At 45.7% G+C, this 23,808-nt stretch overlaps 1 protein-coding gene across 2 annotated transcripts in view; it reads right to left on the reverse strand.

The window, feature by feature from the left end:
* Positions 1 to 5: 5 nt before the first annotated feature.
* The window catches only part of LOC115110065 (vesicle-fusing ATPase-like), a 32,659-nt gene continuing 8,856 nt past the window's right edge, over positions 6 to 23,808 (reverse strand). The window contains exons 2-22 of one of the 2 annotated variants that reach the window (XM_029635405.2): positions 20,825 to 20,910; positions 11,423 to 11,522; positions 11,269 to 11,308; positions 10,867 to 11,033; positions 10,516 to 10,623; positions 10,124 to 10,199; positions 7,056 to 7,211; positions 6,608 to 6,807; positions 5,771 to 5,936; positions 5,518 to 5,592; positions 5,191 to 5,378; positions 4,904 to 4,999; positions 4,588 to 4,744; positions 4,268 to 4,401; positions 3,806 to 3,872; positions 3,476 to 3,555; positions 3,197 to 3,331; positions 2,953 to 3,066; positions 2,677 to 2,732; positions 2,182 to 2,225; positions 6 to 1,053 (exon numbers count right to left, since the gene is read on the reverse strand). In XM_029635405.2, coding sequence (XP_029491265.1) covers positions 2,195 to 2,225; positions 2,677 to 2,732; positions 2,953 to 3,066; positions 3,197 to 3,331; positions 3,476 to 3,555; positions 3,806 to 3,872; positions 4,268 to 4,401; positions 4,588 to 4,744; positions 4,904 to 4,999; positions 5,191 to 5,378; positions 5,518 to 5,592; positions 5,771 to 5,936; positions 6,608 to 6,807; positions 7,056 to 7,211; positions 10,124 to 10,199; positions 10,516 to 10,623; positions 10,867 to 11,033; positions 11,269 to 11,308; positions 11,423 to 11,522; positions 20,825 to 20,910 — 2,232 coding nt within the window. In that variant the 3' untranslated portion in view covers positions 6 to 1,053; positions 2,182 to 2,194. The remainder of the gene's footprint in view (positions 1,054 to 2,181; positions 2,226 to 2,676; positions 2,733 to 2,952; positions 3,067 to 3,196; positions 3,332 to 3,475; positions 3,556 to 3,805; positions 3,873 to 4,267; positions 4,402 to 4,587; positions 4,745 to 4,903; positions 5,000 to 5,190; positions 5,379 to 5,517; positions 5,593 to 5,770; positions 5,937 to 6,607; positions 6,808 to 7,055; positions 7,212 to 10,123; positions 10,200 to 10,515; positions 10,624 to 10,866; positions 11,034 to 11,268; positions 11,309 to 11,422; positions 11,523 to 20,824; positions 20,911 to 23,808) is intronic. The other variant, XM_029635404.2, reaches the window with a different exon arrangement.

The raw sequence follows: 23,808 nt of genomic DNA on the forward strand, positions 1-23,808 counted from the left end.
GTAGGTGTTGTTCTAACCTTGTGTATCTGTGCTTTTATTGCAATAACACATCGGCATGTCGACACACACGGTCAATTCACAGAACATAAAAAATAGCTTTCGACAACAAGCACTGTTCACATAAAGCAATGAATGAACAAACATATCGCAACAACAGGCATATGCACAGAAGCAATGCGTGTTCATTACACACACAAAATATTGAAAATCACAGTCACACATAGAGCTGATTTGATAAGTAATAAAAGTTTCTTTGTAACATATACCATTTCCAAAAGTGTTGAATTGTTTAACACTGGTCTCGAACACACACACAACGGTATCTATATTAGACAGACTACAACCAAGTTATAATCCAACACCACAATCTTCAAGTTTGGAGTGAGATCAACAACAATACTGATATATTACTCAATAATAGTCAATAGAATGATTTGAAATCAGTCATGATATACTGTATCTTATATATACTATGTACAGAAAATAAATAACGGGGGGGGGGAATACATTTACACCCGAAACGACACTTCTCACTTCCACCACACTGTCTATGTTATCATCGGAATATTGAAATAGTTGCGATGACTTGCGCTTCATATGAATCTATGTGTATATAGAATACAGATATCATGTTTTCAAGACTGATATATCTTACTGGTCTGCATAAATATAGATAGCAAGACAGATACGCAGCACTGTAAATACAGGAAGCTAAAACATACGTGGCTAAATATACGCACAATGCACAAGACAGCACTTTTGCGATCCATATTGCGCTTCATACGGATAACATATTGGAACAGTACGATTTTCAATAGGTTTCTGCGAGGTGATATGTCGATAAGTGTCGGGTGGATGGATGATGACGCCAGTTGCCTCTGAAACATGCGTGGGTGAGAGGGGGCGGGGCGACTTCTTCTCCCTCTCGGATTGGTTGGATGAGAATGGATGGCGAACAGAGGGCGTCCTCCTCTCCTCCTCTTGCCTCTTGGTCAGACGCTCCTTCAGCTCTAGTCGAACTTGTAGCTGCGGTCGTTGCGGTCAGTGCGTTCACTGGAGAGACAGACGTGTAGAGAGATGACGATGAAAACGGATTCGGGTGACAATGATTTACCAGTGTCCCCCCCCATCTTAAACGCATGACATATCGTAAAACCACATTCGACTGTACTACAGCATGTACTCACACAACAACAACCAAATGTCAGAAACAAATGTTGAACAGGACTTAATAATAATAATAATAATATGCTATAAAACAAGAAGAAAAAAGATATGGTTCACCATTATGGTTAACAGTCATTTTAGCACTTTAATGACCTCTCTAATATACGTAATTGCACAGAATGTCTATTCAAAATGAAAGCTAAGACTTCTTCATCTTGTCGGCTAGCTTGAAGCAAAAATGCTTCAGAACTATTCGTAAAGAGAAACTTCCGAACCCCCCCCCCCCCCCCAAATAACAGCAATCTAGGACAAGGGTGCACAACTGTGGAAGAACTAAGGTTCTTCCACAGTCTTGCTGCTTTTGTTTCTCCCTGGTACTCGATGGAGTCAGTCTGTAGTTCAAAGGGCTTGAGGACTGAGGCTATGCACCGCTAATATGGAATAAGTGGTGTCCATTGTCAGAGACTATCACAGTAGGGTCAAAGCAGCCTCTGAATGACAATCTGGACAATACGTCACGGTAGGTCATGACACAGGGAGGGAATGATGATAAGGTTGTCGTATGTAATGTTTCTATTACATAGACATGATTGAGGAACAGGAGTGGCAGGTACGTCATGCATAAAATGTCTGGACAGCTGATGTCAGTTTACCTAAACAATAGCTATCTTTAATGACAAGTGTTAAATCCGTTTCCATAAGCTGACATATTTGACCGTAACTGCATATGCTTGATGTGTCATTGGGTGATAACGTGATCACTTTAATGTAGAATTTGGTCGCTCACAGCACAAGTTGGCCAGAGGGTATTTCTTGTAAAGGTATATAAGACACAGGAACGATCTCAGAAGTGCTAGCAGGGGCTTCTAGAGCTCTAAAACGTTGGCATCATTGTAATGAAGCTGAATGAGGGAAGCTATTCCCTAAAGCTAGGGGAGGTGGCTAGGGAAGCTAGTTAAATGTCTGGGTAGCTAGCCTCATAGCTAGCCCCGTAGCTTCTACTGGTGCCCTTACCCTCGGCGACAGCTTAAATTCGGATGTGGTTGGCGTCATCCAACCTGGTGAGGACAAGATGAGATCACACCGGTCAACGACTGATACTCTGACCGCATTGGCAGCCAGCGGGCAGGTCAAGTGAGTGCGACAACTTTATTCATACCCCTCTTCAAGAACATAAACAAGCGTGTCACAGGGTTTCATGTTCATAGGATCCCATTTGTGTCGGTGTGTCAGTTAAGTAACACTGATATACTAGTATTACTACTATACTAGTTACAATACTAGTAAATCATGTTCTTTTTCAAACTTTAGCCTGGTGCCTGTTGTTGTGTATCATTGTCGTAATATTCACAGAGATAGAAATGGAATAAAGGATACGCAGGAGAGGAAGGCCGGGTTTTAAAGTCAAAGAAAGGAAGCGGGTGGGAGGCCGTGACTGAGTCGCATGCAGGCGGGGTGAGGGTGATTGCGTGGGGGCGGGAAAGGGGGGAGGGGCCGGGGAGTACTCACGCCCCCTCGTCTCTAAGAAGCTGCAGGAACTTAGTGACTCTGTACTCCACATCCATCTGGAGGAAGGAAGCAGGAAACCAAAGATTAACACTACAGAAGAAGAAGACACACACTTTGACAGTGCATATGTGGCATTATGCAGGCTCTACCATAGAAAGCCATTTGCCACTTGATGCATGAAACCTTTCTAGCGACCATAGCTACGAGGCGGCAATTGTGGTCGACTGTTCTGCAGCTGAACGATGAGGAGGAGGAGGAGCGCTGACTGCCACTGACCTGCAGAGACATTTCGATGAGCATCAGGAGCTTCTTGATGCCAATCCAGACCCTCTTTCCCTTGACGTGCTGGCCGATGGTGACCCGCTCTGCGTCCGTGAAGCTTCCCAGTAGCTGCAATGGATACAACGTCAATGAGCAAACACATGGCACACGAGACAGGACAGCAGCATTAACTACTGAAACTCTTCGGCAATATGTATATCGTGTGTGTTCACTCGTTGGTTTGCGGGAGTGTGCGTACCTCTAGGGCTTCCACCAGGTGTTCTCCAGTAGAGATGTTGGGGACGTGGATGGTGGTACTGAAGGCGTCCAGCATCTCCATCTCCCGTAGCACCTCCTTACGGCTGGTGGTTCCGATGATCAACAGCTTACGGCCCTGTAGGCAGAGTAAAGCACAGACAGAGTTACACACACGTTACATGCGCACACGCACACGCACACACACACACACAAGCATAACGCAACACCTACATTCAGTAATGCAGCCATGCCCGTGTTGTACTGAACAGTGAACACTCACTTTCGGAGGAGTCTTCTTCAGCAGCACCAGCAGGGCCTGGAGAACCATGTTGGAGAAGCGAGGTCCAATGGGGACGTAGTCTAAAAGGAGCGGAGCACAAAGAAATCAGAACGGTACTTCGGACCGGAACCGCTAGTGTTGCCGCCGACTCCCTTAGCGTGGAAGAACCGGCCTTGCCTTTTAGACACAGTGCTTTGCTAGGCTGCGGCGCCACTGGAAAGTTTTAAAAAGAGAGATACCAGTTTGTTGCTCCACTAGAGACGGATCGGGGAGGCCCGCTAGACTAGAAGGAGAAGGAGGTTTCAGAGGAACGAGGAAGCAGACAATCACCTAGGAGACGCTCAATGTCGTCCACCACCACACAGCTCAGCTGAGACTTGTAGGCGTCCTCGAAGATCTGAGGGAAGGAAGGCAGGGGATACCGAGTTAAATGACGCAACAGGACTGCATAATAATGCCATACAGGAAGTACTGGTAATAATCTCTTTCCTCTGCTCTCAGTTATTATTGTGACGTCAGATAGGAAAAGGGAAGGAGAAGTCGCTAGTAAAGAGAGCGGTGGACCCAGGGATCGAACCCCTAACTCTGTGGGGCAATGCGTGGTCCAGAGTCAGCAGTGCCACATCTAGTCTACCATTCGACCAGATTCTGGGACAGTGGCCATCTCTTTCTATGGGCATGGTGCCAGCTTTACAAAGACATCGGGGTCAAAACACTTAATAAAACTGCAGGAGAAATTCAACAGTGTGCAGGTATCCATCTTTCTGTCATGGTGCCAGGCTTCACACCCACCTTCTTGATAGCCAGGCACTTGGAGTTTTCGGAGAAACCGATCATCTTGTCCGGGGAACAGATCTTGATGAAGGGGAACTCTGAGCTCTCCGAGATTTGGGCAGCCAGGGCCGTCTTTCCACTGTGAGGGGGTCCTAAGAGGACAGATGGACAAATAAAGACTGTTAGAGAGAGAGTGTGTGTGTGGGGGGGGGCTGTTATTCAACTGTGTGTGTGTGCTTAAGTGTGTGAGCTCCACCTGCATGTGCCTACGCTCACTTGCGTGTGTGTGTACTTGTGTTCGTGTGTGTGTGTGTGTGTGTGTGTGTGGTCGGGCCTACCCTCCAGTAGCACGGCCACCAGCGGTGTGCGGTCGCTGTTCTTGGTCTGCTGCACCAGCAGCTCCCCGTCATCCAGCACACAGGTCACAGGGTCGCCCCACTTGATGATGCCGTTCATGATGTAGCTGGCGTAGTCCTCCTGGTTGGAACCAAATGCCTGGGGGAGGAAGAGAGGGAGGAGGATAAAGAGGAAGGGGAGTGGGCAGAACTTTTCAAGATTGGAATGACAGTCTTAAGGGTCCATCTCAAATGACACCCTGTTCACTTTGCCGCCTGTCCTACGTAAAAAATACACATATAGTAGAGAGATGCCTACTGGTTTAATGTCGTTGTTCAGGGAGCCCATGAAGTCGCTTCTGGTGACCTGCAGCTTCTCGGCTCTCTCTGTGTCCACCTCCACTGTGGCTGTGGCCTGGACACACAGAAAGAATTAGCAGTCTGATCTGACTGTGGTATACAGTAGACTTAAAAGGACAGCGTTAGCCCCTCAAAGCACCTTGCTAAGGGGTGGAGTCTAACCATGTCATGGGTGTTCAAAGGCGCCAATTGGATAGTCTAACCGTATCATGGATGTTCATGTTTGTTGATTGGCTGGACTCTAACCTTAATGTGGCGGTTCATGGCTGTCGATTGGGCAGCTCTGACCAGCCCCTCCAGCTCAGCACCACTGTAGTTCTTGGTTCCGGCAGCCAGCTCCTTCACGTCCACATCAGGAGCCAGCAGGCCGAAGTCACGCATCTTATTAGTGTGAATGTTGAGAATCTGAACACGCCCCTTCTCATCCGGAAGACCTGAGAGGGAGGGAGGGAGGGAAGGAAGGTAAAAATGCATTCAGGGAGGGAGAGCGGTCACTACAATAACACAATAAAGGGTGGCGGAACACATGAAAAGAAACAAGCCAGGAGATAAGAGAACATGTGGGATTCTTACCGATCTCCATCTTGACCTCAAACCTGCCAGGCCTCATCAGGGCATCATCTATCAGGTCAGGCCTGTTGGTCATCCCTGTGGGGAAGAGAACGAGAGAAAGGGGGATGCAAAGTTAAAGATGGAGTTACTAGTTAAACCAGAGACTTGCATTCATCTCTAGTGCTATGTGAGGCTTAGGGTAAGATTGGTATCTATACCTCAAATCGAACCATCTATGACCAGTATGTTATAGAAGAGTGTACCTACTACCTACCTATGACCAAGATGTTGTTGAGCTGCTCTACTCCGTCTATCTTGGACAGCAGCTGGTTGACCACCGTGTCGTGGACTCCTGTACTGCCCTGCCCAGTACCTCTCTGCTTACAGATGGCATCCAGCTCATCAAAGATGATTATGTGCAGACCACTGTTAGCACCCAGCTAGGATGAGAGGAGAGAGGGGTGAGTAGGAAGAGAGGATGAAGAGAAAGAGAGGGAGACAGTCAGTCATGCATGTACGTATAACATTTGTTTGTGATCTTATCCTTATCCATCCGATTTTAAAAAACAAACATATTTTTACCCCTTTTTCTCCTCAATTTTGTGATATTCAATTTGGTAGTTACAATCTTGTCCCATCGTTGCAACTTCCGTAAGGACTCGGGAGAGACGAAGGTCGAGAGCCATGCATCCTCCGAAACACGACCCTGCCAAGCAGCACTGCTTCTTGACACACTGCTCGCTTAACCAGTAAGCCCGCCGCACCAATGTATCGGAGGAAACACTGTACAACTGGTGACCGAGGTCAGCTTGCAGGCGCCAAGCCTGTCACAAGGAGTCGCTAGAGCACGATGGGACAAGGTCTTCCTGGCCTGCCAAGCCCTCCCCTAACCCGGACAGCGCTGGGCCAACTGTGCGCTGCCTCATCGGTCTCCCAGTCACGGCCAGCTGTGACACAGCCTGGGATCAAACCCGGGTCTGTAGTGACACCTCGAGCACTGCGATGCAGTGCCTTAGACGGCTGCGCCACTCAGGATGTCGTGGATGGATTTTTTTTAGTTCGATTAATTACTTCTGGTCATCAAAAAAAAAGATGGTCGTTGGCCACTCACCCTCTTCTGCTCCTCTTCTGCATCTGCGAAGAGCTTGCGGATGTTGGCCTCAGACTCTCCAACAAACTTGTTGAGGATCTCAGGGCCGTTGACGATCTTGGGCTCGCGGGAGTTGAGCATCTTGCCAATCTGCCTGGCCATCAGAGTCTTTCCACAACCAGGAGGCCCGAAGAGAAGGATTCCCTTCACGTGCTTACAACCTGGGAGGCAATGGAACAACGACTGTCTATAGACCTCTGAATATTTGAAATCACAGCTCCAGTTGTGTACACAGACAATTTAGTTTGTGACAAATTATCACTAGGAGGCACCGAGAGGCGCAATGTTGCACATGCAATGCGGCAAATTGTTCTGCCAATACCGCGGCTCGACCTTACTTTTTTTTGTGCCCGCCACTGTAGGTAGTACCCGCACGATCTAACGAAGACCAAGGAGTGGGGAGCCTTACCCATCTGTTCCACGATGTCAGGAGGGAAGACACGAGAGGCAAAGGCTCGGCGGAAGATGTCGGAGAACTCCTTGTCCAGACCACCAATGCCCATGCGCTCAAAGTTCCAGTCCGGGTTGATGATGGACTGACGCTGCTCTTTGGTCTTGGCCTTGCCTGGTGGGCAGAGAGGAATCAAACACAACTTTCTTTAAAATACATTAAAAACATGCTCAATTAGACTTTACAATGAAAAAAAGTGTAACAATGGATAAAGACGGGTTCATTTTCCCATGGTTGAAGGATTCGATCAATCTTGGTCGACTTCGTCTAAATCAAATCACAAAAAAATCGAAATCAAAGTTTATTGCTTGCGTAGACACATTTTTAGATGCTATAGCAGGTGCAGGTAAATGCTCGGGTTACTAGCTCCAACGGTGCAGTAGTACCTAGCAATGACAATGAAAAAAAAGGAACAACACACATAATCCAGAGAAATAAAGAAATATCAGAAAGAGCAAAATCAGAGACCGGAATATATATGAATGGAAATAGTGTGTACAGCAGTAGTTATATAGAATGAGACATGACCACAATACAGTATATAGATATAAAGTGGGTGAAACAGTATGTAAACATTATTAAAGGGATCAGTGTCCAACGACTATCTACTGTATGTATATAGGGCGGAAGCCTCGAAGGTGCAGAGTAGGGTACCGGGTGGTAGTTGGTTAGAACAGTGACTAAGGCTAGTGGTGACTGATAAACAGGCTGATGGCCTAGAGATAGGAGCTGTTTCTCAGTCCCAAATTTGATGCAGCTGTACTGTCTCCGCCTTCTAGATGGTAGCGAGGTGAACAAGCTTGGGTGGCTGGCCTCCCTGTGACACCGGGTGCTGTAGATGTCCTGGAGGGCAGGCAGTGTGCCCGGTGCGTTGCGGACAGTGCAATTGCCCTTCCAGGCGGTGATACAGCCTGACAGGATGCTCTCAATGGTGCATCTATAGACATTTGAGAGGGTCTTCGGGGCGAATCCTCATTTCTTCAGCCTCCTGAGGTTGAAGAGGCGCCGTTTGCATTCATCACCACGATGTCTGTGTGAATGTACCATTTCAGGTTTTCAGTGATGTGCACGATGAGAATCTTGAAGCTTTTTACCGTATCTACTGCAACCCTGTCGGTGTGGATGGGGCAGTGCTCTCTCTGCTGTCTTCCGTAATCCACAATCAGATACTTTGTTTTCTTGATGTTAAGGGACAGGTTCTTTTCCTGGCACCACTCTGCCAGGGCGCTCAACTCCTCCCTGTAGGCTGTCTCATTGTTGTTGGTAATCAGGCCCACCAATGTTGTGTCATCATGAGACTTGATGACTGGGTTGGAGTGTGGCCACGCAGTACTGGGTGAACAGGGAGTACAGGAGGGGCTGAGCATGCACGCCTGTTAGGACCCCGTGTTGAGGATGGCAGCGTGGCAGAGGTGTTGTTGCCTACCTTCACCAAGTCCAGGACCCAGTTGCACAGGGAGAAACACGGCCGTAACTTTAATGATGAGCTTGTAGGGCCCTACGGTGTTGAAGGCTGAGTTGCAGTTGATGAACAGCATCATTACATAGGTATCTCTCTTGTCCAGGTGAGATAGGGCAGTGTGCAGTGCAGTGCAATGCAATGGTGATTACATTGTCCGTGGATCTGTTACGGCGATATGTAAATTATAGTGATTCTAGGGTGTTGGGTAAGGTGGAGGTGACATGGTCCTTAACTAGCCACTCAAAGTCCTTTAGTTCAGTTACCTTTTCTTTCTTATGTACAGAGGTGCCCGCATCGGCAGCTCGAGGTTGTTGTCCTCCAAACGGGCGAAGAAGGTGTTTAGCTCGTCTGAGAGTGAAGTTTCGGTGTCCCTTCATAATCCATGATTGTCTGGAGTCCCTGACACATTTGTCTCGTGTCTGAGCCTTTGAATTGCGACTCCGCTATGTGGCTGTACTATTGTTTTGACTCTGTGATTGCTTTACGGAGGTCGTAGCTGGTCTGTTTGTACACGTCCATGTTCCCAGTCACCTTGCCGTGGTTAAAAGTGGTGGTTCACGCTTTCAGTTTTGCAAGAATAGTTCCACCTATCCACGTTTTTGGGATAAGTTCTAATCGTCACAGTAGGAACAGCATCCTCTATGCACTCCCTGATGAACCCCGTCACTGAGTCAGTGTATACATTGATACTATTCTCAGAGGCGACCCGGAAAATTTCAGAGTCCGCATGATCTTGAAGCATAGATTCCGATTGGTCAGACCAATGTTGAACAGTCCTTACCATGGGGAGCTTCCTATTTAGGTTCCTGCCGATAGGTGGGGAGGAGCAGAATGTAGTTGTGATCTGATTGGCCGAAGGGAGGGCAGGGGAGGGACTTCTAGCCATCCCAGAAGGGAGAGTAGCAATGATCCAGGGGTCGGTGTTGTGTTTGAAGCACAGATGTGTCGATAGAATTTCAGAAGCCTTTTCCTCAGATTTCCTTTATTAAAGTCCCCTACTACAATAAATGGATATGTTTTTTCCAGTTTGTACATAGTCCAGGGTAGTTCAGGGTAGTTAATGGTGCAGAAGATGGGCTGTCCCATGGACACAGAGAGTGTTATCAGCGCATTCGGTAAGTATTCAGACCGCTTGACTTTTTCCACATTTTGTTACGTTACAGCCTTATTCTAAAATTGATTACATCATTTTTTCCCCCTCATCAATCTACACACAATACCCCATAATGACAAAGGAAAAACGGGTTTTTAGAAATGTGCAAATTTACTCAAAATAAAAAAGTTAAATATCACATACAGTTGAAGTCGGAAGTTTACGTACACTTAGGTTGGAGTCAGTCAAACGTGTTTTTCAACGACTCCACACGTTTCTAGTTAACAAACTATAGTTTTGGCAAGTCGGTTAGGACATCTAGTTTTGAAGTCTTCACTATTATTCTACAATGTAGAAAATAGTACAAATAAAGAAAAACCCTTGAATGAGTAGGTGAGTACAACCTTTTGACTGGTACTGTAGCTCCTACATAATCTACCTGTATTCTGTATGTACTCCTCTGTAACTTACCAACTAACGTGAGGGAGGAGCTCTCTGCTTTCTCGAAAACCACCTGGCTGTTCCCCACCAGCAGCCCAATGTCAATCTAAGTGAAACAGGAATTGTTGGAATTATTACCAACTACTGGTTATTACAAATAACTGTTCCAAATAAACTCGTACAATTCTGCAAAGTTCCTTTTGGACTTCGACCAGCTCCCTAGCAGCACGTTCCCTCGTCAAATAGAGACCCCGTTCGAAATGAAGGGGCAGGTGAAAGCAAGGGCTCCACCCCTTGGCATTCACCTGTCCAGTCATTTCTAATCATGGATTACTTCAAGGAAGGGGGGGTAATACCGACGGGGGCCCATATCATGAAGGGTTGAGTTGTTACAGCAGTAGGTCAATGGTAACTCTGGGTACCTTCTGCTTCTTGCCTGATGCTGGCTCTCCCTTGAGGATGCTGGCGTCCATGGCTTCAATGTCTTTGATCACCAGCCCAAAGAGCTTGTCGCAGAAACTAAACACCATCTGTGTGGGGGGGGGGGGACAGGAAGAATAATAGATGAAAGGAAGAGAGAGGATGAGAGGAGAGAGGAATTGCTGTGTGAGGTTACATCCCAATCCTCCCAAGTTTGCACTCCTACCCACATCTAAAATCAATTTGATTGATTTTAGCCACCAGTCTTTTTCCTTGTAGCTCCAGGGAAGGGAAGTGTGCAGGAAAAGTGTGAAGAGTTGTGACCGGCTGGAGTGTTTGTTGTTCTGACTGACCTGCTGGGTGACAGAGAAGCCCTGGTTGTTGAACTGCTGAATGAACTCGCTGGCCATCTTGTCTGAGTCGTAGGGGCTGGTGTCCGTGCTCTTCTTCTGGAGGAAGTCAATCTCTATCGTCATGGCACCGATGCACTGCTGGGACTTGTCAAAGTTGTAGTTGGCCACTATGAAGGGAGAGGACTGGTGTCAGATATGTTTCTAGTACCGTATAATTTGTACTCGCAGAAATACTGTACTGTCAAATGAAATAGGTACTGTATGTTAAGATGAGCTATGGGCTGTGGTCAAGGTGTGAAGGTACAGTATATTAGGGACTGTGCAGGGTGCAGTGTCAATGAGGCTGTGCTGTGGTCATAGCTTTCTTTTCCTGAGACTCGTTCATGAAATGGAGTGAATTACCTTCCACCTCCTGTCCAATGGACAGACCGGCCCATTTCCTCTGAGAGAGAGCGAGAGAGAGAGAGAGAATAAATAGATCTATGGGTATACTGTACAATAGATTGAACATTCAGTATAATATACAGATCTGGAGTGTGTGTGTGTTTTTTTTTACCTGTGGCAGACTGAAAGCGATAGTGCCAGGGACTATGGCGTGGTGGGTTTTTGTGGTGAACACAAACTTGTGAGTTGGCGTAGTCTTCACAGTCACATGTCTGAAGAGAGAGGGTTAGAGAGACTTGTGGACATCTGTTCCATACATGCAGGCAACGGCAAGACCTCAATAGAATATCATATTTACAAATACTCCAAATACTCCCCACTATATAGAGTATAGTTTTTAGTATGAAATCAGAAAAAGACAGTACCTTCACAGCAAAAACGGTGCACTAATTACAGTGGGGCAATAAAGTATTTAGTCAGCCACCAATTGCGCAAGTCCTCCCACTTAAAAAGATGAGAGAGGCCTGTAATTTTCATCATAGGTGCACTTCAACTATGACAGACAAAATGAAAAAAAAAATCCAGAAAATCACATTGTAGGATTTTTAATTGAATTAATTTGCAAATTATGGTGGAAAATAAGTATTTGGTCAATAACAAAAGTTTATATCAATAATTTGTTATATACCCTTTGTTGACAATGACAGAGGTCAAATGTTTTCTGTAAGTCTTCACAAGGTTTTCACACACTGTTGCTGGTATTTTGGCCCATTCCTCCATGCAGATCTCCTCTAGAGCAGTGATGTTTTGGGGCTGTTGCTGGGCAACACGGACTTTCAACTGCCTCCAAAGATTTTCTATGGGGTTGAGATCTGGAGACTGGCTAGGCCAATCCAGGACCTTGAAATGCTTCTTACGAAGCCACTCCTTCGTTGCCCGGGCGGTGTATTTGGGATCATTGTCATGCTGAAAGACCCAGCCACGTTTCATCTTCAATGCCCTTGCTGATGGAAGGAGGTTTTCACTCAAAATCTCATGATACATGGCCCCATTCATTCTTTCCTTTACAGTCGTCCTCGTCCCTTTGCAGAAAAACAGCCCCAAAGCATGATGTTTCCACCCCCATGCTTCACAGTAGGTATGGTGTTCTTTGGATGCAACTCAGCATTCTTTGTCCTCCAAACACGACGAGTTAAGTTTTTACCAAAAAGTTATATTTTGGTTTCATCTGACCATATGACATTCTCCCAATCTTCTTCTGGATCTTCCAAATACTCTCTAGCAAACTTCAGAAGGGCCTGGACATGTACTGGCTTAAGCAGGGGGACACATCTGGCACTGCAGGATTTGAGTCCCTGGCGGGGTAGTGTGTTACTGATGGTAGGCTTTGTTACTTTGGTCCCAGCTCTCTGCAGGTCATTCACTAGGTCCCCCCGTGTGGTTCTGGGATTTTTGCGTGGAGCCCCAGATCGAGGGGGATTATCAGTGGTCTTGTATGTCTTCCATTTCCTAATAATTGCTCCCACAGTTGATTTCTTCAAACCAAGCTGCTTACCTATTGCAGATTCAGTCTTCCCAGCCTGGTGCAGGTCTACAATTTTGTTTCTGATGTCCTTTGACAGCTCTTTGGTCTTGGCCATAGTGGAGTTTGGAGTGTGACTGTTTGAGGTTGTGGACAGGTGTCTTTTATACTGATAACAAGTTCAAAAAGGTGCCATTAATACAGGTAACGAGTGGAGGACAGAGGAGCCTCTTAAAGAATAAGTTACAGGTATGTGAGAGCCAGAAATCTTGCTTGTTTGTAGGTGACCAAATACTTATTTTCCACCATAATTTGCAAATGAATTCATTAAAAATCCTACAATGTGATTTTCTGGATTTTTTTTTCTCATTTTGTCTGTCATAGTTGAAGTGTACCTATGATGAAAATTACAGGCCTCTTTCACAATTGGTGGCTGACTAAATACTTTTTTGCCCCACTGTATATGACAATAGAAAAATGAACACATATTTAGACCGCTGTGTACTAGTTCTGCAGAGAGGAAACAGAGGAGATGCCAATCTCAGTCAAACCCCACTGTAATGGAGAAACTATAGTGTTCAAAACAACTTATTTTATTTTAAAATATAATTTAATTGTGGGTAGAACAGCCATGTAGGAAAAAAAACAAATCCAACATTTCCCAGGAATAGAGGAGAGGGTAGGTGGCAGGGCTATATGTCCAAATCAACAACATGATCCTAAACAACACTCCCTCCCTTCCCCCTTTGAGAACCAAGAGGATTCCATGGCTGGAGGACTAATCTCAAATTAGCAAGAGATTATACTCTGTGTGGTCCCTAACAATGAGCAGAAAAGAGGCAAAGAGAAATCAGTTAGGAAAAGCTGCTATTGAATTCAACTATTTATTGATTCCTATTTATTATTCAACAACTAGTTATAATATGGAGTACCACAAGGGTCAATGCTAGGACTGTTCAATTGTATACTTACAACTCGTGCTAAATTAAGATATTCTACTGAATTAAATCAACCAGACTCCGAGGGAAACTTCAACATGTCTTTGCTCCATCACTGTCCGTGTAATCCCTCACATTCCTTCACTGACGTGGTGACGTCCTATACACAACATCCCCCCCTTTACTTGGATATGAACTTCAATGTCAACCTGACCTACACAACAGCACATATTCTTTATCTGTACAGCAACCTTTATGTTATTAATAAACAACTGAAACCTGTTCAATGTCTTATTATTTCTGTTCTCCTAATGGACTTTTCTTTATTTTCGTCCGTAACAAAACATTCTGCACTTTTTTTCCTTCACAACGTAACTCAAAACATTCAGAGTCTTCGCATTAGTCCTTTTATATTGGTCATTTTTTCAGTTTATACTGGTTCTCTTAACCCCTTTCAGTACAGGATCATTATTTAATTACAATGTCTGATAACTCCTGTGGCAGTTTAATTTGTCGGTGAGGCCTGACTTGCTCGGGTGTCTGTGATCTTTGTGGTGATCCCTCACAGGTGGTCCCTGGTTTGGATTCTATGTGCCGTCTCTGCTCCACAGTCTCTTTCAGTTGTGTGTGGTCCTTTGATTGTGGATCCGGCTCCTCAAATATATACCTCTTCAGCGAATGTTGTATTCCTTAAATGCCTGGCTCCAGTTGGAGATTGAACAACCACATTGTTTCCCTCTTTATTGACCACAGTGTGTGGCATCTTGTTGAAAGTTGTTGTGAACTCGTCTGTTTTCTCCTGTTTTAGGAGAACCTGATCTCCAACGTCCACGTCGGAGGGTTTGGCTCTGCGGCGGCTGTCGGCATAGATCTTGGATTTCCCTTTCTGCTCGACATTATTGCCCCGTGCCTCCAGGTCACTCTGCTATATCTGGAAGCTTTCCCCTTGGGACTAATTGTCCGATTACACACAGTTCATTTGCTATGGGTGCAAATGCCTGGCGTGTCTCATAACACCCATTCTGAATAGCATTTCTCACCTCTCTTAGCTGTTCATCTGCAGCTGATGCTTCCTCCACTTCCCGTGTGGTCATTGCATTTGGAGTCGCGTTCACAGCCGCAAATCTTACATAGTCCTCTGTTCTATGTGTGTGTGAGTCTTTCACTGCAGTCTTCCCAATTAGACGAGACCAGAGGGTCAGCGGTGTTGTTTTTCCCCGGCATGTGGACAACTCGAAAGTCATAGGGTCGGAGTCTCAGCACCCACCGTTCGATGCGAGCGCATGGCTTTGAGCGAGGACTGTAAATAGCCTCTAAAGCCTCGTGGTCAGTCACTAGATCAAATTCCCTGCCGTGTACAAACTGATGAAGCCTTTCACAAGCCCAAAGCAATGCAAGGGCCTCACGTTCAGTGTGTGAATATCTACGTTCACACTCTGACAGACACTTGCTCACATAACAGACTGGAACAATTTATCCTTGTTGTTCTTGCACACGAACAGCTCCTAGGCCCACTGGTCCTGCATCTGCTATTACTTTCGTGGGCGCGTCTTTGTCAAAGTATGCGAGTGTCGCGGCTTCAGCCAGTTACTCTTTAAATGTCCAAAATGCCTCCGGTCCGAAGTTGAATGTTGTTCCCTTCTTGGTCGACTTCCGCAGAGGCTCTGAGAGTGTAGAGAACTGGGCAATAAACCTACTGCTGCAGCCCACTGAACCTAGAAAGCAAGGAACCTCTGATGCCGTCTCAGGCTCCCTGGCCTCGACCACTGCTCTCACTCGTTCAGCTCTGGGCCTTACGCCTTTCTATGAGTGTAACATGGCCCATAAACACCAATTTGTCCATGTTGACCTGACATTTCTCTGAGTTGAGAGTCAGCCCACAGTTCCCCAGCCTGTTGAGGACAGCATGTAGCCGCTGGTCATGGGTCACCTTGTCTGGGGCCTGGACGATGATATCATCCGATACGTCGCCCCCGATGCCTGCCAGTGCTGTTGCGATTTCATGTTGCTACTGCTCGCTCGCCGATGAAACTCCAAATGTGAGTCTTTTATATTAGTATATCCCGTTATGCACTGCAAACGTCGCTATGCCTCTCGACTCCAATTGATGATAGACCCATTTAAGATCCAGTTTACTGAACATGACAGGCCCATTCATTCCATGCAAAAGTTCACCTACTGTGGGGATTGGGTACCTGTCACAAATGATTGCTGTGTTTGCTTGTCTCATGTTAAGACACAGTCTTACGTCACCGACCGGTTTTGGCACCACCACTACCAGATTCGCCCATGGTGTGGCACCACCACTACCGGATTCACCCATGGTGTGGCACCACCACTACCGGATTCACCCATGGTGTGGCACCACCACTACCGGATTCACCCATGGTGTGGCACCTTTCACTCTCTCCATTAAGTCCATGCTTTGTAGTTCCTCTCTCTCTTCTCCACAGCTTCTCAGGTGGAATGGTACACACCGAACGGCCTGTGCTGCCGGTGTCCCATTTGATCAACATGTAGGTTGATCTGCTTTGTGTTTATCTTACCCACCCCGTCAAACAACCTGGGGTATTGCTGTTATATCGGAGTTCTTACATCTGTCACACACCCAATTGAATGGCAGTCTCTTTACCTAGCAACGGTACTCCGCGTCCACATATTACAATGAACTCAGGCACGTTTGGCACGTGAAACCCCCTTTTACTGATAATGGCATGGCCTGATGAGTATGCATATAGCTTTTTATCAGTCCGTGATGAACGGCGCCTTATTTTCGATATTTCCCCATGTGCTCGCCTCTACTATATCACTCGTGGGCCCCAGAGTCAATTAGCATGAGTAAACTGTTCCCTCCCACTGAGAATGGGGTCAGTTACAGAGTTACAGTTCTCATTTTACTGGTCTTTTCCTTTTTCATCCTGTCTCAGCCGTTTTTGTGATATTTCCTCTCCTTTCTGAAAACATGATGCACGGTCTCATTATCTTTAGCATCTGTTCTCGCATGCATGGCGGCCATTTGCACTTCAATTCTTTAACATTGTGCTAATGTTAGCCCAGGGCCCTCCAACAGTTTTCCTCGCACATATTCAGTATTACACTTGCTAAGTATGGCATCTCTAATCTGATTGTCCTTATCTCCAGCAAAGTCTTTAGCCGCTTGTCTAAGACGAGTAACACATTGCTGAACTGTCTCACCAGTGTTCTGTGTCAGTTGATAAAATGTCTGTCTCTCGCGAACGCTGTGTTGACCTGTGGCACGAAGTATGATGCGTTTAACACAACCACAGCCCTGACGCTTAGAACACACCGGCAGCGCAATTTTGGCATTTTGGTACGCCAGAAATACATTCATTTCCAATGAAACTCTGCGTTCGCCTTGCAGCATTGCGTTGCAGAGGCAGTTGCAGTACGTTCGGTGTGGTGCATAAGCGTGGACGGCTTGACAGAAATGGTAGCAGCTGATGAATGTGGAACTTTTATTGCATACATATCTAGATGATGCTGCGTCCTATTTTGCACGTTTCACTCTCACTGTCGGTGTGTTCACTGTCGGTGTGTTCACTGTCGGTGTGCTCACTGTCGGTGTGTTCACTGTCGGTGTGCTCACTGTCGGTGTGTTCACTGTCTGTGTGCTCACTGTCGGTGTGTTCACTGTCGGTGTGTTCACTGTCGGTGTGTTCACTGTCGGTGTGCTCACTGTCGGTGTGCTCACTGTCGGTGTGTTCACTGTCGGTGTGTTCACTGTCGGTGTGCTCACTGTCTGTGTGCTCACTGTCGGTGTGTTCACTGTCGGTGTGCTCACTGTCGGTGTGCTCACTGTCGGTGTGTTCACTGTCGGTGTGTTCACTGTCGGTGTGCTCACTGTCGGTGTGCTCACTGTCGGTGTGCTCACTGTCGGTGTGTTCGAGGCATGACGTTGTCCGTTGGTTCTCCGGTGTCTGCGAGTGTGAAGAAAATGTCCTGCACATCTGTCCCAGCCTGACGTAGAAGCAAAGCTCTCCTCCGTTGTTTTGTAACCGGATCAACGTCACAGGACAGTGTTAATCCTTTACCATCCGCCATCAACCACCTGGTCCAGCGTGGACCTAGCGTAGCAGGCTCACTGTAGCTGTCAAAACTTTGGCGCAGTGTTTTCCATCTCCACATCTCCATCTCAACACTAACTCACTTTTCAGATTTAACTATCGTTTTCCAACGTTATCCTTGTCGCAACTGTTCAATCGTATACTTACAACTCGTGCTAAATTAAGACATTATACTGAATTACATCAACCAGACTCATGTCTTTACTCCATCACTGTATGGGGCAGCAGGGTAGCCTAGTGGTTAGAGCATTGGACTAGTAACCGGAAGGTTACAAGTTCAAATCCCCAAGCTAACAAGGTACAAATCTGTCGTTCTGCCGCTGAACAGGCAGTTAACTCACTGTTCCTAGGCTGTCATTGAGAATAAGAATTTGTTCTTAACTGACTTGCCTAGTTAAATAAAGGTAAAATACATTTTAAAAATCCCTCACATTCCTTTACTGACGTGGTGACGTCCTATACTCACTGTCCAGACTACAGAGAGCTACACTGTATTGTGTGACTACTCACTGTCCAGACTACAGAGAGCTACACTGTATAGTGTGATTACTCACTGTCCAGACTACAGAGAGCTACACTGTATAGTGTGACTACTCACTGTCCAGACTACAGAGAGCTACACTGTATAGTGTGACTACTCACTGTCCAGACTACAGAGAGCTACACTGTATAGTGTGACTACTCACTGTCCAGACTACAGAGAGCTACACTGTATAGTGTGACTACTCACTGTCCAGACTACAGAGAGCTACACTGTATAGTGTGACTACTCACTGTCCAGACTGCAGAGAGCTACACTGTATAGTGTGATTACTCACTGTCCAGACTACAGAGAGCTACACTGTATAGTGTGATTACTCACTGTCCAGACTACAGAGAGCTACACTGTATAGTGTGACTACTCACTGTCCAGACTACAGAGAGCTACACTGTATAGTGTGATTACTCACTGTCCAGACTACAGAGAGCTACACTGTATAGTGTGACTACTCACTGTCCAGACTGCAGTGAGCTACACTGTATAGTGTGACTACTCACTGTCCAGACTACAGAGAGCTACACTGTATAGTGTGACTACTCACTGTCCAGACTACAGAGAGCTACACTGTATAGTGTGATTACTCACTGTCCAGACTGCAGAGAGCTACACTGTATAGTGTGATTACTCACTGTCCAGACTACAGAGAGCTACACTGTATAGTGTGACTACTCACTGTCCAGACTACAGAGAGCTACACTGTATAGTGTGATTACTCACTGTCCAGACTACAGAGAGCTACACTGTATAGTGTGACTACTCACTGTCCAGACTACAGAGAGCTACACTGTATAGTGTGACTACTCACTGTCCAGACTACAGAGAGCTACACTGTATAGTGTGACTACTCACTGTCCAGACTACAGAGAGCTACACTGTATAGTGTGATTACTCACTGTCCAGACTACAGAGAGCTACACTGTATAGTGTGACTACTCACTGTCCAGACTACAGAGAGCTACACTGTATAGTGTGACTACTCACTGTCCAGACTACAGAGAGCTACACTGTATAGTGTGACTACTCACTGTCCAGACTGCAGAGAGCTACACTGTATAGTGTGACTACTCACTGTCCAGACTACAGAGAGCTACACTGTATAGTGTGACTACTCACTGTCCAGACTACAGAGAGCTACACTGTATAGTGTGATTACTCACTGTCCAGACTGCAGAGAGCTACACTGTATAGTGTGATTACTCACTGTCCAGACTACAGAGAGCTACACTGTATAGTGTGACTACTCACTGTCCAGACTACAGAGAGCTACACTGTATAGTGTGATTACTCACTGTCCAGACTACAGAGAGCTACACTGTATAGTGTGACTACTCACTGTCCAGACTACAAGAGAGCTACACTGTATAGTGTGACTACTCACTGTCCAGACTACAGAGAGCTACACTGTATAGTGTGATTACTCACTGTCCAGACTACAGAGAGCTACACTGTATAGTGTGATTACTCACTGTCCAGACTACAGAGAGCTACACTGTATAGTGTGACTACTCACTGTCCAGACTACAGAGAGCTACACTGTATAGTGTGACTACTCACTGTCCAGACTACAGAGAGCTACACTGTACGTCACACCAATACACGCAAGGACCTGTGCTCTTTTTTTCAATGGCTTATTTGTAACTGCCCTTACAGAGTCGATGTGAACCGCGTTTCTCCTGTTGTTACTTAGGCAACATTAGCCACACCTATCTGCTCCCTGGACTCCACCTAAAGTAAGAATAGATCTAGGGAGAACACTGAAATAAATGCTAAGGCGCAATCTTCAACATTTTGAAACACCTGATCTCCTTCGATATTTAAATATATATATATTGACGGTACATTGGGAAGATAGTGTGACAGTGCAGAGAAGCAAAGGCAGAGTGGCCAAAACTGTGCTCAAACAGGGCTCGTACATACATTATTGTAAGGCATGTGCCGTCCCAAGTGGTAAACGCTACACCAGACTATGGCACGTTGACCAGGGATCATCAACTAGATTCAGCCAGGGGGGGATTTTAAAAATATAATCAATATATTTTCAATATATTTTATAATCAAACTATAATCATTCAAACCTTGCTTACGTTTGTATCCATTCACGTGTCTCTCTATTATGCGTAGCAATACTTGGGAACAGATTTCCAAATTGAAAATCACTTGGAGCTGGTTGTCTGGTGTTTTTACAGTCTTTTTATGTCCAACAATGAAAAAAAGATCTTTAAAAAAGCTCAGAAAACTGCCAGTTGGGGATCCCTGATGTAGTGTGATTTTCCAGACTACAGAGAGCTACACTGTATAGTGTGATTACTCACTGTCCAGACTACAGAGAGCTACACTGTATAGTGTGATTACTCACTGTCCAGACTACAGAGAGCTACACTGTATAGTGTGATTACTCACTGTCCAGACTACAGAGAGCTACACTGTATAGTGTGATTACTCACTGTCCAGACTACAGAGAGCTACACTGTATAGTGTGATTACTCACTGTCCAGACTGCAGATCCTTCTCGCTCACCACAGCACAGTTTGTCAACGACAGGTCATCTGTCGGGCATCGTGCCGCTTGCATCGTCTGCAGTGGAGAACAGAAAGAAAAGAGAGAGAGAGAGAGAGAGAGAGAGAGAGAGAGAGAGAGAGAGAGAGAGAGAGAGAGAGAGAGAGAGAGAGAGAGGAAAAGGTAGTTAACAGAGAGAAGAGAAGAGGAGGGAAGAAGGAAGTGGGATAAGGTGGAGATATCACTCCAGTACTTGAGTGGTGACGCAGCATTTCCTTTCCATTTCCCAAAGGAAAACTCATTTGACATTTAGTAGCATCATCAAGCAACTTGGATTTCCTTGTTGAGACTGAGGCTAAGAAACAACCAGGAGACACACCAATGATGACCTTTTGACTTTCATCAAAAATCATGAAGAAACATCCAGTTCAATTCTGGTAGTTCACACTATGGTGTTTGGGTATATAATGAACCATTCAACTTTGTTGCAATGCAACAGTATCCTGTAGATATGTCACAGAATTTCTTTGGGTGGAACATTGATCATGTTTAGTTTCTCTGTAAATTCAACATATTTCAACACATTAGGCAACAGCAACGTTTGTCCAACATCACAAGACAGTCAAATGCATATATAAAACCAGCCTTGAAACAGACAACGCCAGAGAGCAGCAACAAGCAGCCGACACAGTTAGCTAGTTAGTTCATTTGTTAGGATCTGTTACAGTCGTTACAAGACTGTGAATGAACGAATGGACAGATGACATACAAAATACAATGGAACCAAAGGCAAATTCAAAAGGCAAAATAACACTTCTTTCTTAGTCGCGGCAACTTATCGAAAACACAATTCTTGTTGGCGAGTTTCTACACTCTTATGTCAGACTGTCGCACGGATCCACGGCATTTTGACATTCTCTTCCGTAGCTCTGTTCGCACAATTCACGGAGCGAAAAGGTTACAGAATGAAAATGAATCTCGCCAATCTTTGTTTGCTGCTAAGAGCACAGCTTCCAGACCGCATGTGAACTGTCACAACATACCAAGGACACTATGCAGTACAGAGCCTTCCCTTTGGTACACAAGACAAACCTCTGAACACTTTCAGTTAAAAGAGAAAAGATGAGAAAAAGAAAGAACATGTTGTTCCAATTAAGAATCCCAGAGAAGGCCATGTTACAAAAAGGTTGTTGTGACGACAAAATACACTTTCCAGGGCTGCAGGGTAGCCTAGTGGTTAGAGCATTGGATTAGTAACCGGAAGGTTGCAGGTTCAAATCCCCGAGCAGACAAGGTACAAATTTGTCATTCTGCCTGCCCCTGAACAGGCAGTTAACCCACTGTTCCTAGGCTTTCATTGAAAATAAGAATTTGTTTTTAACTGACTAGCCCAGTCAAATAAAAAGCCAGAAAGTGATCTAACTCCAGTTTTTAAGACAAATCAGGGGAGATTGAGAACCCTCTATCTCAAGACTAGTCTAGACCATTTAAAAACAGTCTTGGTCTGGGTCTGTGTTGATGGTCTATGATGAGACCGCAGTCTTCATTTATTCTCAACTCATGATGTCAAGATGCATCTTTGAATACCATCTTTTCAGTTACTGTATGTGGCCATGTATGAGTGAAATAACACGCAAGTCTATCACTTGTCAGAGCCAAGTTGGACTAATATAACAACAGGTTTGGTCTGGGTCTAAATATGTTGCATCTTCGTCTGGGCGTCATAAGGTGTGGTCTTAGTCTGGGCCTTTAATCGCCATTCATTTCAGTTCGATTTTATACAATCCTATACGTTGGTTGCGAACGTACCCGGTGAAGATGTGCTTGCCATAGCCATCTCTGATTTAGCTTACTCATAGTTAGACGCGGGCCTGTCATGTACGCTTGCTTGTCTGACATTTGAGCGCTGGCGGCTGGAGAGCGGAGAGCGAAGGAGAAAGGGCAGAGGGTGTCGGGAGTCGCAATGTTTGGGAGCGAAGGGAATGCTTAGGTTGTGGTAAGTAATAGAGAGGTGCGTATTGCACTGCAGTGCTGGCACACTGCCCTGCCCCATTTCTAAAATCACCACATGCAGTCTAGTCTAGCCCTTCATCTACCATACCGCCAGCGCTCGCTCAGCCAGAAGACAAATAAATAGGCTTTAAGCTTTTCCGCTTGACCCCGGGCTCAAGCGTAGGTCTGTACACTCTTAGTGAAACTGCAGTGGAGGAGTAATGGATGATAATGAATTGCTTGTGCACTCAATCAAATATCTTCCCTCTCTGCATTTGCAACTCCGTCAATGGATCTGCAATGGCAGATGATATGTACCATATCGATATAGTTTCTCCTGAGACAGTCACTACCAGGGGTGAGAGCGGTGGCAGCGGGGGGGGGGGGGGGGGGTGCTTTCGATAGACACTGGGAGTTGACGAGGCGGATAAAGCTACTTTCAGTAAAGCCTGACTGTCCAATTAAGCTGTTAGACGTTTAGCGGGTGGCGTGGGAGTTCATACATGAGGAAATGACTTACATACATACCTTGAAAAATATTACGACCTGGGGGCCAACGTACGCAAGCAAAGAGGGAGAGGAGGACATAAGACAGAGAATTGAGACAGGCCAGGACCACTGTCTGTCAGAGAGCTGAAGCAGCATCGGGTGCATTGATTCACAATCCAAGGAATGACACTTTGACAGTGGCAAGTGGCAAGCGCATGCAGAGCGGGGCAGAGTTGGGGTCATTCTTATCATTTATTTCACTCACTTTAGTTTTGTTCCCGTCCTGAACTGCACCAAAGCATGTGGACATTTTGACGTCAGTGAATTTACACTGCCCAAATAAATTGGTCTGTGGCTAGAGTCTTGTTTTTGAAATGTGAGTTTTTAGCAAGCTAAGCGTCTACTATAAATTATACCCCAAAATCTGGTAGTATTGTCATTTTTGTCGGTCATATATGCTTAACAGTCTTATGTAGATCTTACATAAGGAAGAGA

The sequence above is a fragment of the Oncorhynchus nerka genome, linkage group LG26, assembly GCF_034236695.1.
Source record: "Oncorhynchus nerka isolate Pitt River linkage group LG26, Oner_Uvic_2.0, whole genome shotgun sequence".
NCBI lineage: Eukaryota > Metazoa > Chordata > Actinopteri > Salmoniformes > Salmonidae > Oncorhynchus > Oncorhynchus nerka.